General features: G+C 38.5%; 2 protein-coding genes across 4 annotated transcripts in view; one reads left to right on the top strand and one right to left on the bottom strand.

Annotated features, from left to right (window-relative positions):
• The window catches only part of LOC127438732 (uncharacterized), a 35,604-nt gene extending 34,032 nt beyond the window's left edge, over positions 1-1,572 (bottom strand). Inside the window, exon 1 of the mRNA XM_051694556.1 lies at positions 1,514-1,572. Coding sequence (XP_051550516.1) covers positions 1,514-1,554 — 41 coding nt within the window. The 5' untranslated portion in view covers positions 1,555-1,572. The remainder of the gene's footprint in view (positions 1-1,513) is intronic.
• LOC127438682 (metabotropic glutamate receptor 7-like) overlaps positions 1-20,733 on the top strand; it is a 369,836-nt gene that overhangs the window by 46,093 nt on the left and 303,010 nt on the right. The gene's annotated exons all lie outside the window — the stretch shown is intronic.

The raw sequence follows: 20,733 nt of genomic DNA on the forward strand, positions 1-20,733 counted from the left end.
TGATATAGTGTTTCTTCAAGAAATGCATCTTTCCCTGCAGGAAGCTGAAAAATTTGGGAAGATATGGGGTGGACATGTTTTCTTTAGTGCTGGCTCAAGTAAGAACAGGGGAGTCATTACACTGATACGTAAACATCTACAATTCAAATGTCTCAAACAGATTAATGATAAATTAGGAAAAGTCATTATTGTGTTAGCATAAATTCAGGGGCAAAGGTTGATTTTGGAGTTTTTTTATAGAGCTTGAAGGGATGTTGCAAGCCGCTGGTAACCCTCATGATATAATATTGGGAGGAGACTTTAATCTGTTGATGAATTCAGTCCTTGATCATAGTGAAACAAAAGTGTGTAAGCCCCACTTCACAAGATGTGTAAAAATCTTGGTTTTGCAGATATTTGGAGACTTTTGAACCCATCTGGTAGGGACTATACATTCTTTTCATCAGTCCATAAGATTTATTCTAGAATAGATACACTATATTGCCAAAAGTATTCGCTCACCCATCCAAATAATTGAATTCAGGTGTTCCAATCACTTCCATGGCAACAGGTGTATAAAATGAAGCACCTAGGCATGCAGACTGCTTCTACAAACATTTGTGAAAGAATGAGCCGCTCTCAGGAGCTCAGTGAATTCCAGCGTGGTACTGTGATAGGATGCCACCTGTGCAACAAGTCCAGTCGTGAAATTTCCTCGCTACTAAATATTCCACAGTCAACTGTCAGTGGTATTATAACAAAGTGGAAGCGATTGGGAATGACAGCAACTCAGCCACGAAGTGGTAGGCCACGTAAAATGACAGAGCGGGGTCAGCGGATGCTGAGGCGCATAGTGCGCACAGGTCGCCAACTTTCTGCAGAGTCAATTGCTACAGACCTCCAAAGTTCATGTGGCCTTCAGATTAGCTCAAGAACAGTGCGTAGAGAGCTTCATGGAATGGGTTTCCATGGCCGAGCAGCTGCATCCAAACCATACATCATCAAGTGCAATGCAAAGCATCGGATGCAGTGGTGTAAAGCACGCCGCCACTGGACTCTAGAGCAATGGAGACGCGTTCTCTGGAGTGACGAATCACGCTTCTCCATCTGGCAATCTGATGGACGAGTCTGGGTTTGGCGGTTGCCAGGAGAACGGTACTTGTCTGACTGCATTGTGCCAACTGTGAAGTTTGGTGGAGGAGGGATTATGGTGTGGGGTTGTTTTTCAGGAGCTGGGCTTGGCCCCTTAGTTCCAGTGAAAGGAACTCTGAATGCTTCAGCATACCAAGAGATTTTGGACAATTCCATGCTCCCAGCTTTGTAGGAACAGTTTGGGGATGGCCCCTTCCTGTTCCAACATGACTGCACACCAGTGCACAAAGCAAGGTCCATAAAGACATGGATGAGCGAGTTTGGTGTGGAAGAACTTGACTGGCCTGCACATAGTCCTGACCTCAACCCGATAGAGCACCTTTGGGATGAATTTGAGCGAAGACTGTGAGCCAGGCCTTCTCGTCCAACATCAGTGTCTGACCTCACAAATGCGCTTCTGGAAGAATGGTCAAAAATTCCCATAAACACACTCCTAAACCTTGTGGAAAGCCTTCCCAGAATAGTTGAAGCTGTTATAGCTGCAAAGGGTGGGCCGACGTCATATTAAACCCTATGGATTAAGAATGGGATGTCACTTAAGTGCATATGCGTCTAAAGGCAGGTGAGCGAATACTTTTGGCAATATAGTGTATATATATATATATATATATATATATATATATATCTAAGTCCATCATTTCATCTGTTGTTGATTGCTCAATTGGAAACATTTTAGTCTCAGATCACACCCTGGTGTGTTTACAGGTGTTGCCACATATGGAGAAAAAGAAATCATATAGTTGGTGCTTTAATGTGTCCCTTTTGCAAAATCCTGAATTCCAACAAATGTTAAAGGCTGAAATCAATGTTTATATGGAGACCAACTGGTCCTCAGTATCCTCTGTGGGCGTGGCTTTGGAGGCACTTAAAGTGGTTCTTAGTAGTCGGATCATACAGTATGCCTCATTCATCAAAAAAATCCAAAGCACGAGAACTTGTGCATTTGGAAGGGAATATTAAAAGTGCCGAGGCAGAGCTGTAGCTCCGAATGTCATCTGATGGCCTCAGAGAATTGACCCGATTGAAATTCAGATATAACACTATTTTGTCGTGGAAGGTGGACAGTCATACTTTGAGTCAGGGGACAAAGCAGGGAAGCTCTTGGCTAGATATATAAAGCAGAGAGAGTCTTTTTCTACCATTCCCTCAGTGAAATGTGCTGATGGTGACATAATTACCACAGCCATTGATATTAATAATGCTTTTAAAGAATTCTGTCTTTTTTAGATCTTATGCTACAGAACTGGCTCCACTTCTGTTAGAAGTTTATACGGAATCATTAAAGAATGGAAAGCTTCCGTCAACCATGACACAAGCCCGGATCAGTCTGATTCTTAAAAAGGACAAAGATCCAAGTGAGTGTAAGATTTACCATCCAATTTCCCTGATCCACCTACACGCAAAATATTGTCAAAAATTCTGGCTAACCGATTAAGTAAAGTTATGACATCTCTTATACATACAGATCAGGTGGAGCCGCAGCTCTTCTGATTACATTAGGCATTTCATCAATATCATGTGGTCGGTGGGGAATGATCAGACTCCGGTCATGGCCATCTTACTTGACGCCGACAAGGCATTTAATATGGTAGAATGGGATTATCTTTTTAAGATTCTGGAAATATACGGGGTCGGGAATACTTTTATTGGATGTATTAAGTTACTTTATAGACACCCAGTAGCGGCGGTACAGACAAATTGATTAATTTCAGATTATTTTACTCTGGATAAGGGCACCCGGCAGGGTTGCCCTCTTTCCCCATTATTGTTCTGTCTTGCCCTGGAATCATTAGCATCCGCGATAAGAAAGGAGGAAGATTTTCCAGGGGTGATGGTGGGAGGTGTGGCGCATAAGCTTCTGCTTTATGCAGATTGTATTTTATTATTCGTCTCTGACCCTTCTAGATCTATGCCTTGCCTCCACAGAATTATTAATTCCTTTTCTAAGTTCTCAAGATACAGAGTTAATTGGTCTAAATCCGAAGCTTTGGCTCTGACAGCGTACGGCCCGATAAACACTTTTCAGCCGGGCGCCTTCCAGTGGCCCAAACAGGGCATTAAGTATTTGGGCATTTTATTCCCAGCAAATTTGTCTGATTTAGTTAGAGATAACTTTAATAAAAAGGTTTTCGAGCAATGTGGGCAGGTGGGCTTCATTATATTTATCGATGATTGTGATGGTTAATGTTATTAAAATGAATTGTATTCCAAAATTCAACTACCTGCTACAGTCTCTCCCTATAGATGTCCCCCTCTCTTATTTCAAGCAATTTGATAGCATAGCGAAGTCCTTCATTTGGAATGGGAAATGTCCCAGATTACATTTCAGTAAGCTGCATAGGCTGATTGATAAAGGTGGGCTAGGCCTACCCAAGATTTGTATTATTATTATGCTTTCCGTCTCAGATATTTGGCTTATTGGTCGCATCCACCTGAGAGAGCCCCTCCCTGGTTTTGTATTGAACAGGAAGTTCTTGCCCCATTTCACCATTGCAAAGCCTTTCTATCAAACTAACTGGAGAAGTTCAATTACACGCCATTATCTTGCATTTACACTCGGTATGGACAAAAGTGTCCGGAGTGTTTAATGAGTTTAACCCCAAATTATGTATTAATAAGTCCCCTTTCTGCTGACCAGAGTGGATTGTGAGGGAGGTTAATACATTCGGTGACTTATATGAGAGCGGAGTGTTGAGATCCTTTGAAAATCTGGTTCAACATTTTGGGATTCCCAGATCTCAGTTCTTCAGATATTTACAGCTGCTGACGATGCCAATCAGAAGATGGAGACATAACCCATGTCTTTTGGGGGTGTGTAAAAATTCAGGAGTTTTGGTTGAAGGTTCAGTGTCTTGTGTGTGATTTATTGAGCACTCGGCTTTCATTTAGCCCCAGACTCTGTATTTTGGGCAATGGGGCATTCATCAATGTTGAGAATAGACAAATGAAGGTTTGGGTCCTACTAGCATCATGATCGCCAGACAGATTCTTTTAAGGGGTTGGAGGTTGGCTGGAGCGCCCTCATTTCAGGAGTGGTGCTCAGAGATGGGGAGGGTGGCGACCTTTGAAGTCTTTTAGAAGACTAGAAAAATTTTATTTGTTTATGGAGAAATGGGGCGGATATCTGACTTTGCTGGATGTGTAATTATTATTATTATTATTATTATTTTATCTTTTTATTTTTGTGTGTGTCTATAATCATGTGTATATACTCATACGTGAGTATGAGGGATGTTTGTTGGGGGTCAGGGTGGGGTTTGGGATTGGGAGTGGGATGGGGATGGGTGGTTGTGGGGTTTAAATGTTGATTCCATATATATACAGTATGTTTTGCTCTTGTATATATGTTTTGTAGAAATCAATAAAAAAAAAAAGATATATATATATATATATACAGGTGCATCTCAATAAATTAGAATGTCGTGGAAAAGTTCATTTATTTCAGTAATTCAACTCAAATTGTGAAACTCGTTTATTAAATAAATTCAATGCACACAGACTGAAGTAGTTTAAGTCTTTGGTTCTTTTAATTGTGATGATTTTGGCTCACATTTAACAAAAACCCACCAATTCACTATCTCAAAAATTAGAATATGGTGACATGCCAATCAGCTAATCAACTCAAAACACCTGCAAAGGTTTCCTGAGCCTTCAAAATGGTCTCTCAGTCTGGTTCACTAGGCTACACAATCATGGGGAAGACTGCTGATCTGACAGTTGTCCAGAAGACAATCATTGACACCCTTCACAAGAAGGGTAAGCCACAAACATTCATTGCCAAAGAAGCTGGCTGTTCACAGAGTGCTGTATCCAAGCATGTTAACAGAAAGTTGAGTGGAAGGAAAAAGTGTGGAAGAAAAAGATGCACAACCAACCGAGAGAACCGCAGCCTTATGAGGATTGTCAAGCAAAATCGATTCAAGAATTTGGGTGAACTTCACAAGGAATGGACTGAGGCTGGGGTCAAGGCATCAAGAGCCACCACACACAGATGTGTCAAGGAATTTGGCTACAGCTGTCGTATTCCTCTTGTTAAGCCACTCCTGAACCACAGACAACATCAAAGGCGTCTTACCTGGGCTAAGGAGAAGAAGAACTGGACTGCTGCCCAGTGGTCCAAAGTCCTCTTTTCAGATGAGAGCAAGTTTTGTTTTTCATTTGGAAAATAAGGTCCTAGAGTCTGGAGGAAGGGTGAAGAAGCTCATAGCCCAAGTTGCTTGAAGTCCATTGTTAAGTTTCCACAGTCTGTGATGATTTGGGGTGCAATGTCATCTGCTGGTGTTGGTCCATTGTGTTTTTTGAAAACCAAAGTCACTGCACCCGTTTACCAAGACATTTTGGAGCACTTCATGCTTCCTTCTGCTGACCAGCTTTTTAAAGATGCTGATTTCATTTTCCAGCAGGATTTGGCACCTGCCCACCCTGCCAAAAGCACCAAAAGTTGGTTAAATGACCATGGTGTTGGTGTGCTTGACTGGCCAGCAAACTCACCAGACCTGAACCCCATAGAGAATCTATGGGGTATTGTCAAGAGGAAAATGAGAAACAAGAGACCAAAAAATGCAGATGAGCTGAAGGCCACTGTCAAAGAAACCTGGGCTTCCATACCACCTCAGCAGTGCCACAAACTGATCACCTCCATGCCACGCCGAATTGAGGCAGTAATTAAAGCAAAAGGAGCCCCTACCAAGTATTGAGTACATATACAGTAAATGAACATACTTTTCAGAAGGCCAACAATTCACTAAAAATATTTTTTTTATTGGTCTTATGATGTATTCTAATTTTTTGAGATAGTGAATTGGTGGGTTTTTGTTAAATGTGAGCCAAAATCATCACAATTAAAAGAACCAAAGACTTAAACTACTTCAGTCTGTGTGCATTGAATTTATTTAATACACGAGTTTCACAATTTGAGTTGAATTACTGAAATAAATGAACTTTTCCACGACATTCTAATTTATTGAGATGCACCTGTGTATATATATATATATATATATATATATATATATTTTTTACAAAAAAATACGTCTATCACTAGATTTATTAGCATCATTAGCTTAGCAACATGTTAACATAGATTTTCCAATTATCTGTTGTCAAAAATAGTTTACCTTTTTTTGTGTGTGTGCTTTGGTATGCTTTGTGTATTTTTAAGCTTGTCAGAGAGTCACGAGATTTATTAGCTATATTAGCTTAGCAACTTGCTTTGATCAAACATCCAATTATCAATTGAAATCGACTGAATCGTGTCTCCTGTGTGGTTCACAAGAGTGCTGTTTGTATGATGCACAGCATTGCTCCCTGCTGTATGTAGAGCACTCACCAACCAAATCAGTCACCTATGAGGCTCAATTAGGAGTCTGCCTTAAAAGACAGCAAGGCAACTAGGTTTTGAAATAGAGCTGCAATGTGATCTTATGACTATGGTGGCTTATTCATTCATGGAGAGATGCAGTGGTACTACAATCCCAGCAAAAATTGTGTGTGTAGCGCTAACCTGAATTTAAAACACAGCCCGGCAGTCATATAAGCCCTTAAAGATAAGACAGACAGGTTCATTCATCCTCAACCCAAACCAAAATGAAGTCTGATCGTTCTCTGCTGAAGTCCTTAGATGATGCCAGCCATCTCGGTGATCTCCCTACACCCCAGTCTCTAAAAAAACTACTTTCGTCTATCCAGCATCGAATAATAATCCTGCAATTCCCACTTTGTCTTTCATATAACGTAAAAAAAAAAAAAAAAAAAATTATATCTCCTTGACTTCCATGCAGATATCTAAGGGCTCAGAATATGACGATTAGCCGGAATGTATTGTATTAAAGTTAACGCACTAAAGGAAGGGTGACTCTAAATCGCCATGGTCTTTTAACTCCTTTTCCATTTAGTGGTGGTAATGTGAGAATGCTTTAAGAGTGTGAATGATTTCAGATTTGTAAAATTATCTAAAACTGACTTTTTGTTTTACTGTAGTGCAGCAATGAATGAGACATATAAAGTTATGAGTAATGTGGAGAATTCAGTTAAAGGTTGTAAAGTAAAATAATACTGATGTTACAAATTTTTTTTTTTTTTTTTTTTTTTTAGTAGCATGACATCAGCTATTTTCAAAGCAGTGTAGCTTTCGCAGTAACATGCTACTTTTTTAGCCTTTAACAAGTAGCGGTAGAGCATCTTAAAGAGGGAATTTTTCCACTGTAGATTATACACAGTATTATTTTTACTCCGGTAGCTGTCACTCCGTTAGCGTGACTGTAGCTCCTCACACAGGGTCATATCAAGGAATTCTGGGCCCTGTGAATATATATTGCTCTGGGCCCCTTACCGATTAAAATAATACAGTTTTGAATTTGCTGTGGGCCCCCCTGGACCTTCGGGCCCCAAGAATCGTTACCACCTTTCACCCTACTAGCTACGGTTCTGTCCTCACAATGCAAGTAAATGGTGGCCAGAACTCTGAAGGTCCAAATATCACAAAGGCATCATAAAAGTAATCCATACGACAACGGTGGTTTAAAAAATTTCTTCTAAAGCGATTCAGTTGGTTTTGGGTGAGAACAAACCAAACTTTAATTCCTTTTTTCACTATAAATCTTGACAGCAGTCTCCTTGGTGATCATGATTGCAAGCTCAATTACACTTCCTATAGCACCATCTAGCGCTCTGCGCATGTGTCAACTACTAGGAAGGGTAATCGATCTTGAAATCATGAACGTGCCTAGAGACTGCAATGACAAGATGTGCAGGGAAAAATGAGTTATATTTTGGTCAGCTCTCACCTGAAACCAAGTGGATCACTTCAGAAGACATTGATTAAACCACTGGAGTCATGTGAATTACTTTTATGATGCCTTTATGTGACATTTGGACCTTTAGAGTTCTGGCCACCGTTTACTTGCACTGTTTGGACCTAGAAAGCTGAAATATTCTTTTAAAAATCTTAATTTGTGTTCCGCAGAGGAAAGAAAGTCATACACATCTGGGAAGGCATGAAGTAAATGATGAGAGCGTTTTCATGTTTGAGGGAACTATCCTTTTAAGATTGTATCCATACAAAAATAGGCCAATTAATTAATTTATTCATCATTTAATTAAACTAGTTAAACAATTCAGATTTTTGTTTGTAGAAGATTGTGTAGCAGCAGTTTAACAACCCTTATTCCAAAGGCTGTTCATTTCCATACTTCGCAGCATGAATTCGTAAATGTCTCCTCTAACTGTTGACCCAACATCAAGCATTAACCTGATTACATACAAATCAATGGATGCACTACTGAGCAGATATTTGACAATTACACCTCAATTACTGTGGAGGCCATGATTTTTGTCTGTGTATGATGGCGGACAAATATTTAATTAATACAAATAGAAACATAATGTGTGGTGTGACCTGTAACCACAACCTTTATCCCTGTCATTTGCATGGCAGTATACATGCAACTCACTTCCTGATAGTCGAGACGAGCAGGGAGTGCTGTCAGAGACTATTTAGCAGAGATGGGCCACTTCTATTAAAATGAATGGGAGAAATTGGAACTCCCAACCAAGGAACACTAGTGCCCAATGGTCAACGGATGTATAAAGGAAGTCCTGCCTTACAGGTAAAAGAGCCAGTCAGACATCACCTGTCAATCAACTCAAAAACACGCATGCACATTAGTTATACAAGCTGGGAAAATAGCGTTTTTTAGTGTAATATAAAGTAAAGAATCACAATTTATGATTGCAGTGTTGTCAGATTTTAATTCTCATTTGAAATATGTTCTTTGATCGTAATCTTGACCAACCATTTTTGAGAATTCTGTGTTTCCCCATTCACTGGCATGACTGGAAATAGCCTCCCGAGAGTGTTCCAAAGATGGCTGACAGTGGACTGACTTGCTAGAATGACTTTGATGCTGTTAAACTTCAAAGATTTCACATTTAAAACTTTATAATTACTAATCTGTCTAAATAACATTTAACCTAACTGCAATGTCCCAATTAATTGTGGTGTTTTTGTGTCAGTGTGTATGTGTGGTTCCCTGAGGCTGAGAAAAGCAAAGGAGCATATCTTTTTGGAAGTTTTGCGGCAAAACCTTTCATTATTTTCAGTGTAATAAAGCTTTACATAATTTGATCCTTAAGGTGGTGAGGTAATAAGTGTTATTGCAAGTGTGCTAAGCTGAGGGGTGTATGTACAGAGTTAAGGGATTATAGCAAGGCAAAATGAAAGAACTATTTATATGAACATACTGTACATTTGAACAACAAATTTAAACAAAATGTGCATTTCCTGACGGAAATAACAGAGCTTGCAAGGCAGCAAAAGAATAATGTTAAAATGGTAAGTAAGCTTAGGTATCAGTCTTTGATTCAATGTAAATGAAATGCCACACTGGAGCCGCTTTGCTATTGCCGTGACACTCAGTGTATGCAACACAATCTTTGCAGTGTAAAGGATGCTAGAAATAGTTAAATATATGCAAGGAAGACAAGAACAACCACAAACTACCATTCAAACCAAAATAACAAAAAATACCTTTTGCAATTCAGGCCACGTCCACAATAATACGTTTTTGTTTGAAAGCACATGAAAGGAATATTCCTGGTTCAATACAAGTTAAGCTCAATCAACAGCATTTGTGGCATAATGTTGATTATTACAAAAACAATAATTTCAACTCGTCCCTTCTTTTCTATAAAAAAAAAAAAAAAAATCAGGTTACAGTGAGGCACTTACAACGAAGTGAATGGGGACAATATTTGAAGGGTTTAAGGGTGTTTTCACACCTAGTTCGTTTAAGCACTCTCAGAGCGGTATAACGTGTATATGTGAACAACCCAAGTGGTCTCAGACCCCCCTAAAGGGACCCAAAAGCAAACCTCAGGAGGTGGTCTGAGTATGGTTTGTTTGTGGGTCCTTCGATTGTGTGATGTGAAAGCGAAGAGGTACCCAGTCCACTTTGCATTTTATGACACACGAACCTCGTGGCTTGCCATACATAGCTGCATTACATACTTCATATTCCAGTCACAATTTACTGTCCACATATGGGAATTTTAAGCGAATATAGATATACTGTACCACGATTACCATGACGTGCTTTTGTGTCTCATATTCCGTTCTTGTATTATTTGAGCACCAAAAATGAACGGACCGGCTGCATGCAGAGCAGCGCGTTAAGATTAACTGCTTTAAAGTGCTCTGATGGGCGTAACATCTACGGAGGTTCACGCCAAACTCCCACAAAAATACATGTGAGGATTTGTATAGTTTCACTTTAATTTTATTTTCGCAATGGCAAATGTTGTTGGCTCATACACACAATGTAAATGACATGCAGAAGGAGATACTTGCTTGCTCCATTACTCTCGAGATGATAGATAAAGAAACATATTTTCAAATGCATATAGAATTTGAAATGTTTTCCTTCATGCGAAATAAGGGCTTGTAGGTTTTATCGGAGAGCCTTAACGTGAGAGAGTGAAGAATTTAGGACAGAAATACAGTATACATTATTACTATTACATAATGTATTATAATTGGCTATGTTTTCTGGGTTTCATAAACAATATAACATATTTCTTTTTATGTAATTCTATACTTGTGCAATAATTTTTAATGTAAAATTCAATAGTCTTTAAAGCCTTATAAGTAATCATATAGCCCCATTGTATTATATGATTTCAAGTTAAGCATCAATAAATTACTACTTAAGGTGTAGGCCTATCTGTAATAAGCATACTTGAACGTTAAGAAGTATGACAATTTGTATGACAAATGCTTATCATAATAATCGCAATTATTTATGAAAAATTATTGTCATCTAAATTTCATAATCGTGACAGCCCTAGCTGCAATGGGGTCTGAGTTCTTAAGGAGCTGTGGTGTGAACTACAAGGGGTCTGAGACCACATTAATGTGAAGAGGACCAAAAAAGAAACTGGGTACTCTTTTAAGTCCACTTACATTGTGAACATCAAAAGCACTGAGGTCATTTGCGGCTGGTTCCCTTTCTGAACTGGGTTTGGTTCACTTAAAATGTACTACATGTGAAACCACCCTAAGGGTAGTAATGTGAAGCTTATAATTTTATAAAATCACATACATTAATTCAACTGTTATTTTATTTATTTTTTATTATTTGAGTTTTACAGTTGCTTAAATTGTTGTTTTTAGGGTTGTTTTAGGGTTTTAGCATTTATGCTATTACGTCGTCATGGCAGCCATGTTGTAACATTTGATAACTTTACACAGAAAAGGTCAGCAAGCAATTTTATCACACTAAAACCATGTAAACATGCATATTGTTTACATTTTGTGGCTATACTTAAACAGTGAGTATTTGAATGTTTACAGATTGGCCCCATTCACTCTCATAGAAAGTGCCTCACTGTATCCCAAGTTGCTATACATTTTTGTGGTAATCAACATTATGCCACAAATGCTGTCGATTAAGCTTAACTTGTATTGTACTCAGAATACTCCTTTAATTTAGGTATGTTTACACCTCTCTTCCACAACAGAACACCGTTTTCCTCCCATTGGAAACATAGCATTTCGAAATGCTCTCCATAACTTTGAAAAACGATGACATTAGGAAATTGAAAACTGTTTTTTTTTTTTTTTTTTTTAAACGGATTAGTGTGTATGTTGCTTCACTTGTTCTGTAGCTTTAGCCTGATGCCTGACACAGTCTTTCTTATTGCTTCTAACATGACTGTTTCATGCAATTGACCTTTTGCAAGACACAGTATCAAATGACTTTTTCCTATCTTTCCATTATGTAAAATGTGACATTTGAACCAACGCTTGAAATTCTGGGTCAACACTCTGTCCATTGCACGCATGATGGCATCTCGCCTCAGATGCACTTGAGTGAGGAACCTTCAACCACTAACTATTCTGAAAGGAAAAATATGCCCACGCTGGTTGCCTGGGTCCATGACATTTTCAGAAAGTGTATAATGAGCTCATTACAGCTCTGAGACTTGGAGTAACACAAGTGTTAAAGACTGGGACATCTGAGTAACCTTGAAGTCCTCAAATGAGGTGAGCTAAGAAAGAAGCTGTCATGGCGCTCTAGTTTCACGGTGCAGTACCTCTCGGCATCTGACATATTTCCCTACAAAGTGAATCCTGCATTTGGCCTTTAACTGAGTCATCTCTTCTTCAGACAAATTACAGGGATGAAAGTATCAACTGTCATTCATCAAGACAACATTTTTGGGCAAGACAAAAGAATATTTGTGTTGTGGATGGATTATCTGTCAACGATTGTGCCATCAATGTTAAGAAACACCGTTGTGATTTTTAAATTAGTGTGGCAGCAGCTTGCAAGGTTCTCCTGCTGCCAAAAAAGACAGATGATTTATTTTTGTATTCGAAAAATGCTCTTGTAAGTGTTGAAGACTTTACCACATGAAAGGTAAAACTTGGAGGTAAAGTTACATCACTTCCAAAGAAGATGTTGAACTGTGAAAACTATATAATGCTCAAGACAGCTGCTCAAACAGAATTTTTTACTGTTTGCACTAGTACCAAAACAGCCACAGAGTACTGATATCCATTTATGCGCTAGATGGGCATCTTTGACCGCTCCACCACATCCAGCTGTTTTTTAAGCGTCTCGTGCAGGAATGGCAATTTGTTTTATGTGTCAACTTTTAAAAGCGCATATCAATACACATGTGTTCAGTTTTATGCTTTGTGTGAGAATGTGTTTGTCTGAATGGCCCAGCCTGATCTAATGAAAATAACGTGAATATGGCAACATTTTTGCAAATGATATTATGTGGTTCAATACACGTACAGTATAGTGACATTTCCAAGGTGAAATGTCCACTGTGTGGCACTAAAAGAGAGTTATATTTTCTCCCAAACAAATGAAACAGATGACCTGCCTCCCTACCCTAAACCTTAACCTCCTGAGACCCCCCGCATGACTGCTGTGTGCATTTTCCATTTCCCTTTTTGATTTGTAACTAGTAGCACCTAATAAACAAAATTTTCTAGAGCAAATACTTTTGCTAAAAAATTTATGTCCACATATGTGGACAGCGAGATTAATACTATAGAAAGTCAGATTTTTTTTTTTCATCAAATTGTTTATTATGTTTCCAGGAGTGTTGGTTATTCATGTTTTTGAGACGTTATAGACATTACTGCTGATTTTCCATAAAGCTGACTAAAAATTCTTATTCAGAGTAATGACCAGCATCATCCAATCACTGCCAACCATGTTAAAATAAAATGTTGCATTATAAAATTCTGAGTCTATGTACTGATTATCATTGTCCCCTGTTTGCCAATCATGTTGAGTGGTCCAAACATCATCTGCAGCCTGAAACTGAACTTTTGGTCGGATTTTAGGAGTGAATGCACTTAGCTGCATAGAATGCCATAGGATGCTCCCTTGCTCCCTATTTAGTGAATGATTTAACCTCCACCTGCCAGTCAGCCGACCCCCAAGAACCCCAGACGGGCTTCAAGGCAGTCCTGACATGAGCAGCCCAGGGATGAGGCAACTACTCCTGACCGGTCTGGCCCGGGTGATCTCTCCAGCCCCACCATCGCAAATGTGAAAACACAATTGCTTAAACAATCACGTCATTTTGTGGTGCTTCCATGATACTGTACTTTCAACTCATGTACCGACTTGCTTGCTCTTCAGGACTTGAATGGTAATAAAAGAAATTATTGTATCGCCTCTAGTTTTCACTTCACCAGGAAAGTATGGTGATATGCACGATGAGCCACATACTGTAAAAATTATTTTGAAAAAATATAGGTATAGTAAAAAAATAAAATAGGTATAGTATAGTATATGCACCACTCACATGTTCTTCAGATAACGTACACATCTAGTTAATGGTTCTTGCTAATGCAAGCGTCACTATCATTAGGATTATGAGATTGTACTTATGGTTATAAGTTTGTTACCTAACTTTAACTATGAGCAATAGTAAAGCCTTAGCAAACACCACCTCTTAACCCATATTTTATGAGCAGCCTGGGTTATGCCTAGTTTATTTTGTCAACAATGCAGACTAATTATGTCTGTGTACAAGGACAGATGACAGAGAGTTGGCCTGATCTATCAAGCCATGCTAAGATTTTGTTATCAGCTAATGTTCATATCTCGAACTGTGCTGGAGAGCCACGATAGCGAGCTAGAAAGAAGAAAACCCAATACAAATCACGAGGCGTTTCTATAGAGCTGTTTACAAGGGAACTCAATCAATGCTCTTGTTTTATCTTTGCAGATTTTGCCATGTGTAGGCTAGGATTAAGCAAAAGCATCACAGCCAGAATGGGAATGCCAGGAGATTTTGCATTTGAAGTGTGTTGTTGGGTAGATGCAGTACTGTGCAACGATCCCAGAGCAGGAAAGTCGGCGGTGGGGAAGAACATAACAATTCTGATGTGCCTGAGCTGTGAAAACACATGCAAGGCAGGAGAAAGTGAGGAGGCAAACAAATACTGGTGTTTGCGGAGGGAAACAAGGAGAGGTTCCATGTGAAATATACATGCAAACACAAAAACTGCTGCAAAGATTAAGTAGGAATGGCAGATCATTTAAAGGCTATTGGATGTGCGTGTCAAGGCCTTATGTAGCATTTGATGCGTGTGTAAAAGGATCTATTAATTTATAATCTATAGATATGTCTTTGGAGGACAAAGGGACAAAAGCAGCCTCAGTATAATGTGTGGATATGAAAGTAGAAGATGACAGTGGTGCTGTGAAATCTCATCTAATGACTTGCATTGTATTTTTTTCCCCATTTGGGTAACACTTTATAATAACTTTCATTACTTAATCATTAACAAACATTATATAATGCTTAACATATCAGATTAGTTTATGTTTATCCAAATAGTTAGAAATATGAGAGAATGAGCTTAATGTAAATGTTAACTAATTAAATGTATCTAACATTACATAATGCTTAAGAGATCATTCGTTAATGCCAATGCTAATACTTATAAATGTTATTAAGCTTTTATCCATATATAGCCTTGAACTTTTTAACATCTACAGCTGTTTTGTAAATGTAACAATAATTAACAGATCATTTGTTAATGTACATTTGAATGCTTAAAAATGTCATTAAACTTTTTCATAAATTATTTATAAATGAGCTCATGCACTTATTTACTGTACATTTCAGAAATAATTAGTATTTTTCACCACTTCAAACACTTCATGTTTACAAATTATTTATTAATGTCCAGCTTATTAGTAACCAACATCTGTAAAAGTCACACATTCACTGTTTATTTGTTGATGTATGTAAGCATACTTTTACTATTTACACATTTTACAAACTATTACACATTAGTTGAAACAATGTAAATGTTTATAAAGGTTTACAGAAAAGTATTCAGTACCTTTATATGCTTTGGACATAAGTTTGGACTAGTAACACAAAATCTTAGTTGTATGCTTGATACAGACATTATTGGTTGAAACAGACATTAATAACACATAACAACAATAATAAAAAGACTTACTTTGGGAGCAAAACTATGTATTGTCTCAATAACACAATTATAGTATACGGTATTGTTAAACAGAGGATATTCATTTCATTATAAATCAAGAAGATAAAAGTCAAATTATTGGTCTTGCCAAGTGGACTCTACACCATATACAATTCTTGATGAGTCAAGTCATTTTTATTTGTATAGCGCTTTTCACAACACACATTGTTTCAAAGCAGCTTTACAGAAAATCATGCATTTTCATAAAATTAATCTGTAATATCTAAAGTCTTAGTCATCATTGTGTAGTTTGATTAAATATGATTGTAAATTGTGTATAAAAATAAAAATAAATAATTAAATAATAATTGTATTTAGAACCCATGTGAGCAAGCTGAAGGCGATTGTGACAAGGAACACAAAACTCCATAAGATTTTGGTTAATGGTGAAAAATAACCTTGAGAGAAACTATTAACTAATACTAGCCAATATTAGTTATTTGTGTGCAGTGCAAGTCATGGTTTAAAATTAGTAAACTAAGTAAGTGTTAAGGGCCAGTGTTTAAACAAAGATTTTGTATTAACTGTAAGATTAATGACTAATGTCATTGTGGTCCATCCTGGATTAATTGCAGAAGTTCACATAGATGCATTGTCATTTGTTAGTTGGCTGATGAAGGCTTTTGTTGGCAATTAATTGATAGTGTATGTATTCAACTTTAAGAGTGTAGTCCATCTTTAGACCAAGGTGATGCAGTCAGATTGCAGTGAGGTGCATCGCAGTTCAACCGGCAGGACATTTCAGCGAGATCTATCCTAAATCCAAGGTTCAGGCAATGGCATATGAAGAATCCCATGTCTTATGGTTGGAGTTGGCATCAGTTCATCCTCTGAAGTCCATCGTAATAGACTGAAGTGATGTCTGTCTGGCTGGCACCAGCTGCATTTAGTCATCATCACTCAGCGACATGTGGTAGTGGAGTCCGACACCAAGCAGGAACGGAGCTGGATCTGGCCGGCTCTGGTAACCTCGGGTTACCAGAGACAGGAAAACAAATAGAATAATATTAGCGTAGATGCCATTCAGTTTATTGCAGAGTTTAGATTATGATAAATGTTTCTGGTTCCGGCAGACCTAACTAAAGCAGCCTAATTGTGAGTTGATGGATAAATTATGTGTATGCCTGAGTAGATGAGTCTTTAGTCTAGACATAAACTGAGTGAGTGTGTCTGCGTCCCGAACATTGCAAGGAGTTAATAATATTAAGAAGAGGTTCTGAGATTACAGGGAATACCTCTTTTAAGAGCTTAGTTGGTATTGGATCTAACATAAATCTTGTGGCTTTTGATGTTTCGATAAGTTTTGTTAGCTCTTCATGACCTATGACATTGATGGATTGCAGTTGCTTGTGAGGAATATTATGAGACACTGTTTTCTGAGGTACTGTGACAGACTATTGCATAACTCCAATTTTATTTTTGATGATTTCAATTTTATCAGTAAAGAATAAAAGTCATTACTATTGTGCTGTGACAGAATATCTGGTTCAGTCTAGGCTTTATTCGTAACCAATTTAGCCACAGTAATGAATAAACACCTAGGATGGTTGTGGTTATTTTCTATGAGTTTGCTCAAGTATGCTGACCTGGCAGCTTTTAGTGCCTGTCTGTAGCTACAGACACTGTCCTTCCATATACCGCAAAATACCTGTAGTTTTGTATTCTTCCATTTGCACTCCATTTTCCCGAGCTGCTCTCTTGAGAGCATGAGTGTGATCATTGTACCAATGCGGGGCTTTTTTCTTTAATCGAAAGCAGGCAACACTGTCAAGAGTGCTAGAGAGGACTGTATTTATATTTTCTGTTATTACTGTACATCAAGGTTTTCTAGACTTTTTGGCTTACTGAATATATGAGACAAAGCTATCTTTAGTGGTCAAAAGAATTGTTCTACCTGAATGATAGCGTGGTGTAGATTGAGTGACATTAGCTGATTGCAGCATTCGAGAGACGAGGTAATGATCTGAGATGTCATCGCTCTGCGGCAGATTTTCTATAGTATCAACATCAACTTCATATGACAGAATTAAATATAGCATATGATTATGGCGATGAGTTGGTCCTGTCACATTAATGTTTCATTTTCATTATCTATGTGAATGTTGAAGTCAACAACAATTAAAGCTTTATCTACAGTAACTACTAGATCTGATACAAAATTTGCAAATTCATCAAGGAATTCAGAATACAGCCCGGGGTGATTTATATACTGTAGCAAGGGTAAAAGATGAAAGAGATCTTTTTATTATCTGATGGTGTCACATTAAGCATTATTAGTTCAAAAGACTTAAACTTATATCCTGTCCTGATTAACACAAAAAAAATCACTGCAAATCGTAGCACCTCCTCCTCGTCCCAGACGAGCCTCATGTTTATAACAATAACCTGGGGGAGTAGACTAATTTAAAATAATATATTAATCCGGTTTAAGCCAGGTTTCAGTCAAACAGTGCGCATCCAAACTGTGATCTGTAATAATTTTGTTTATAATTAGTGCTTTCCTTGAAAGAGATCTAATGTTTAGTAGCCCTAACTTTATATGATGTTTATCTTCATTTTTTATTTATTTTTTTGTTATTTTCAAGTTTTACCGTAATCAGTTTTTTTTCTAAATCATTTAAATGATTTAGTGAGGGGTTTGTGTTTGGTAGTTCGGGGAACAGACACAGTCTCTATGTGATATCTATGTGATACAGTCTCTGATACAGGGATGGAGTCCGTCTCTCTTTAGCAGGTCAGGTCTACTCCAAAAACTCTTCCAATTGTCTATAAATCCTATGTTATGCTCCGGACACCACTCAGACATCAAGCCATTCAGTGACACTAATCTACTAAAAATCTTGTCACCACGACAAGCATATTACGGTGTCTGACAACATTTTTGCAAGTTCACACACCTCTTTAACATTATCTCTAGTGATCTCCGATTGGCAAAGCCAAACATCATTAGTGCAAACATGAATAACAAATTTAGAAATCTACGTTTAGCATTAGCCAGCACTTGTAACTTTTATCTGATGTCAGACGCCCGAGCCCCCAAAATGCATTTAACAATAGAGTCTGGAGTCTCTATTTCCACATTCTTTACAATAGAATCTTCTATAACAAGGGCACTTTCAACTTTATTGGAAACCCTAAGAGGAACAGGAGAGTGGTGTCACTTTGCTGAGTGAGTATGCCACCGAGACGTTACCCAAACGCCCTGCTGCAGGGGCTCTACAGATGGAACCAAAGTGTGTGTGTGTTGCTCGCTGTTCTACCCGCATCCAAAACAGTATCTATCGGCTTCTCTTTCTCACTGACCTTCACTAGTGTTCGGATGCATGTCTGTAACTCATTAACCTTCTCCGTCAACCTGACTAATTCCTTACATTTGCACATTCCCACACTGCTGACGGAAGAAGCTATAGTAAACATGTGGCATGCAATGCACAAAGCGATAATATGAGCGGATGCCATGACTTACCACAATTGTTTATTGTTATGGTTGTTCTTGAGCGGCGAGGGTATGAGATTGATGTGAATCCCTCACGCAATTTTTTGCTGTTATTGTGGTGGTTCCTTGAGATTGATACAATAATCTGTGTAAAACACAGAGGAAAAAAGTAATGTACACAGTCGAAATGCGAGGTGTAGACAGGCGGGAAAAAAGAAAGAAAAAGAAAAGAAAACGGGTTCAGTGCTCGTGAGACACAAGTTTTGGACGATAAATGAACGCAGTTGCCAAATTGCCAGTGAAGTACTACACTACCCACAATCCTCCTGAAGCTAGGTCCTTCATTGACCAATCAGAGATCACAAAATGCCCCCGGGTGTGAAATTCAACTGCTGTTGATTCATTTTAAATGACAGTGTCGGTCAATAGGCGTCCATTCATTAAAATTTTTGTGTAATACCGGTTTATTGCAAGCAGTACTGCCGCTCACTATACGCATATTACACAGTCTGTGTAGGGCATCAGCTCCCTAGGGGGGAACCATCTTACCCTAAGGGGGCACCAGAAACTCCACCGGCTGCCCTTACTCGCACATTACACGTTATTTAAGGACCCGGTAGCAGTCGCGGAACATAGATGATCGCCTCGCGCCTGCAACTCCTCATCACTCTCGCACTTTTGGGTCGCACTCGCACCACGCTTCACAAACATTTCAGCATTTTGCAAAACATTTCAACTTTAGATTGGGTACTGCAAAAATATGAACAAATAATTAATAAATGATTTGTTAGATGTATAAATAGTAAAAGCATGCTTACATAAATCAACAAACAAACAGTAAATGTGTGGCTTTTGTAGACGAATTAGCTGGACATTAATTAATCATTTGTAAACATGACTAATGTTTTAAGTGGTGAAAAAAATAATAATTTCTGAAAACATTTGTAAATCTAAAAAAAGTGCATGAGCTCATGTCTATGATTTTTTTATGATAAATGTAAGCATTCAAATGTGATTTAACAAATTATCTGTTAATCATTAAGTATATTATAATATAATTTCCCTGTCTGTCACTCACTCGACATTGTGTCAATGTAGTGACACTAGGGGTTCGATCTTGAGCCCCAATCACCTTTGCTTAAAATAGAAAAGGCCAATGAGAATTGGCGAGTGGAATTTGCATGCCACTCTCCACACCCGGACATACAGATATAAAAGGAGATGGCGTGCACCACTCATTCAGATTTTTTTCTTCGGAGCCAAATGCATGCTTGTGTTTGTGCTCTCACCTTTCGCTTACGCTGCTGGATTTTACGGCGCATATCATCGGTCACCCTCGCACGGTCGAGTGTTGTGCTTCCCCTGGGCGCTTTGCCGGCTGAGTCCGCGTGTGCTAAAAGAGTATATTTAAAAGAGTATATTTCCTTCTAAAAGAGCTCACGCAAAAGCTTGGCATCTTTTTAAAGATGTCCTCCCGCATTTGTGCTACTGGATGTGGCCTTTGTCTCTCCCCTCTGGACAGCCATGAAATCTGTCTCGAGTGCTTGGGGCGCCAGCACGCCAAGGCAGCTTTCATGGAAGGGTTATGTTCTCATTGCGAGAACATGCCCATCTGAACGTTGCAGTCACGTATCGC

Source organism: Myxocyprinus asiaticus, chromosome 50, assembly GCF_019703515.2.
Source record: "Myxocyprinus asiaticus isolate MX2 ecotype Aquarium Trade chromosome 50, UBuf_Myxa_2, whole genome shotgun sequence".
NCBI classification, from domain to species: domain Eukaryota; kingdom Metazoa; phylum Chordata; class Actinopteri; order Cypriniformes; family Catostomidae; genus Myxocyprinus; species Myxocyprinus asiaticus.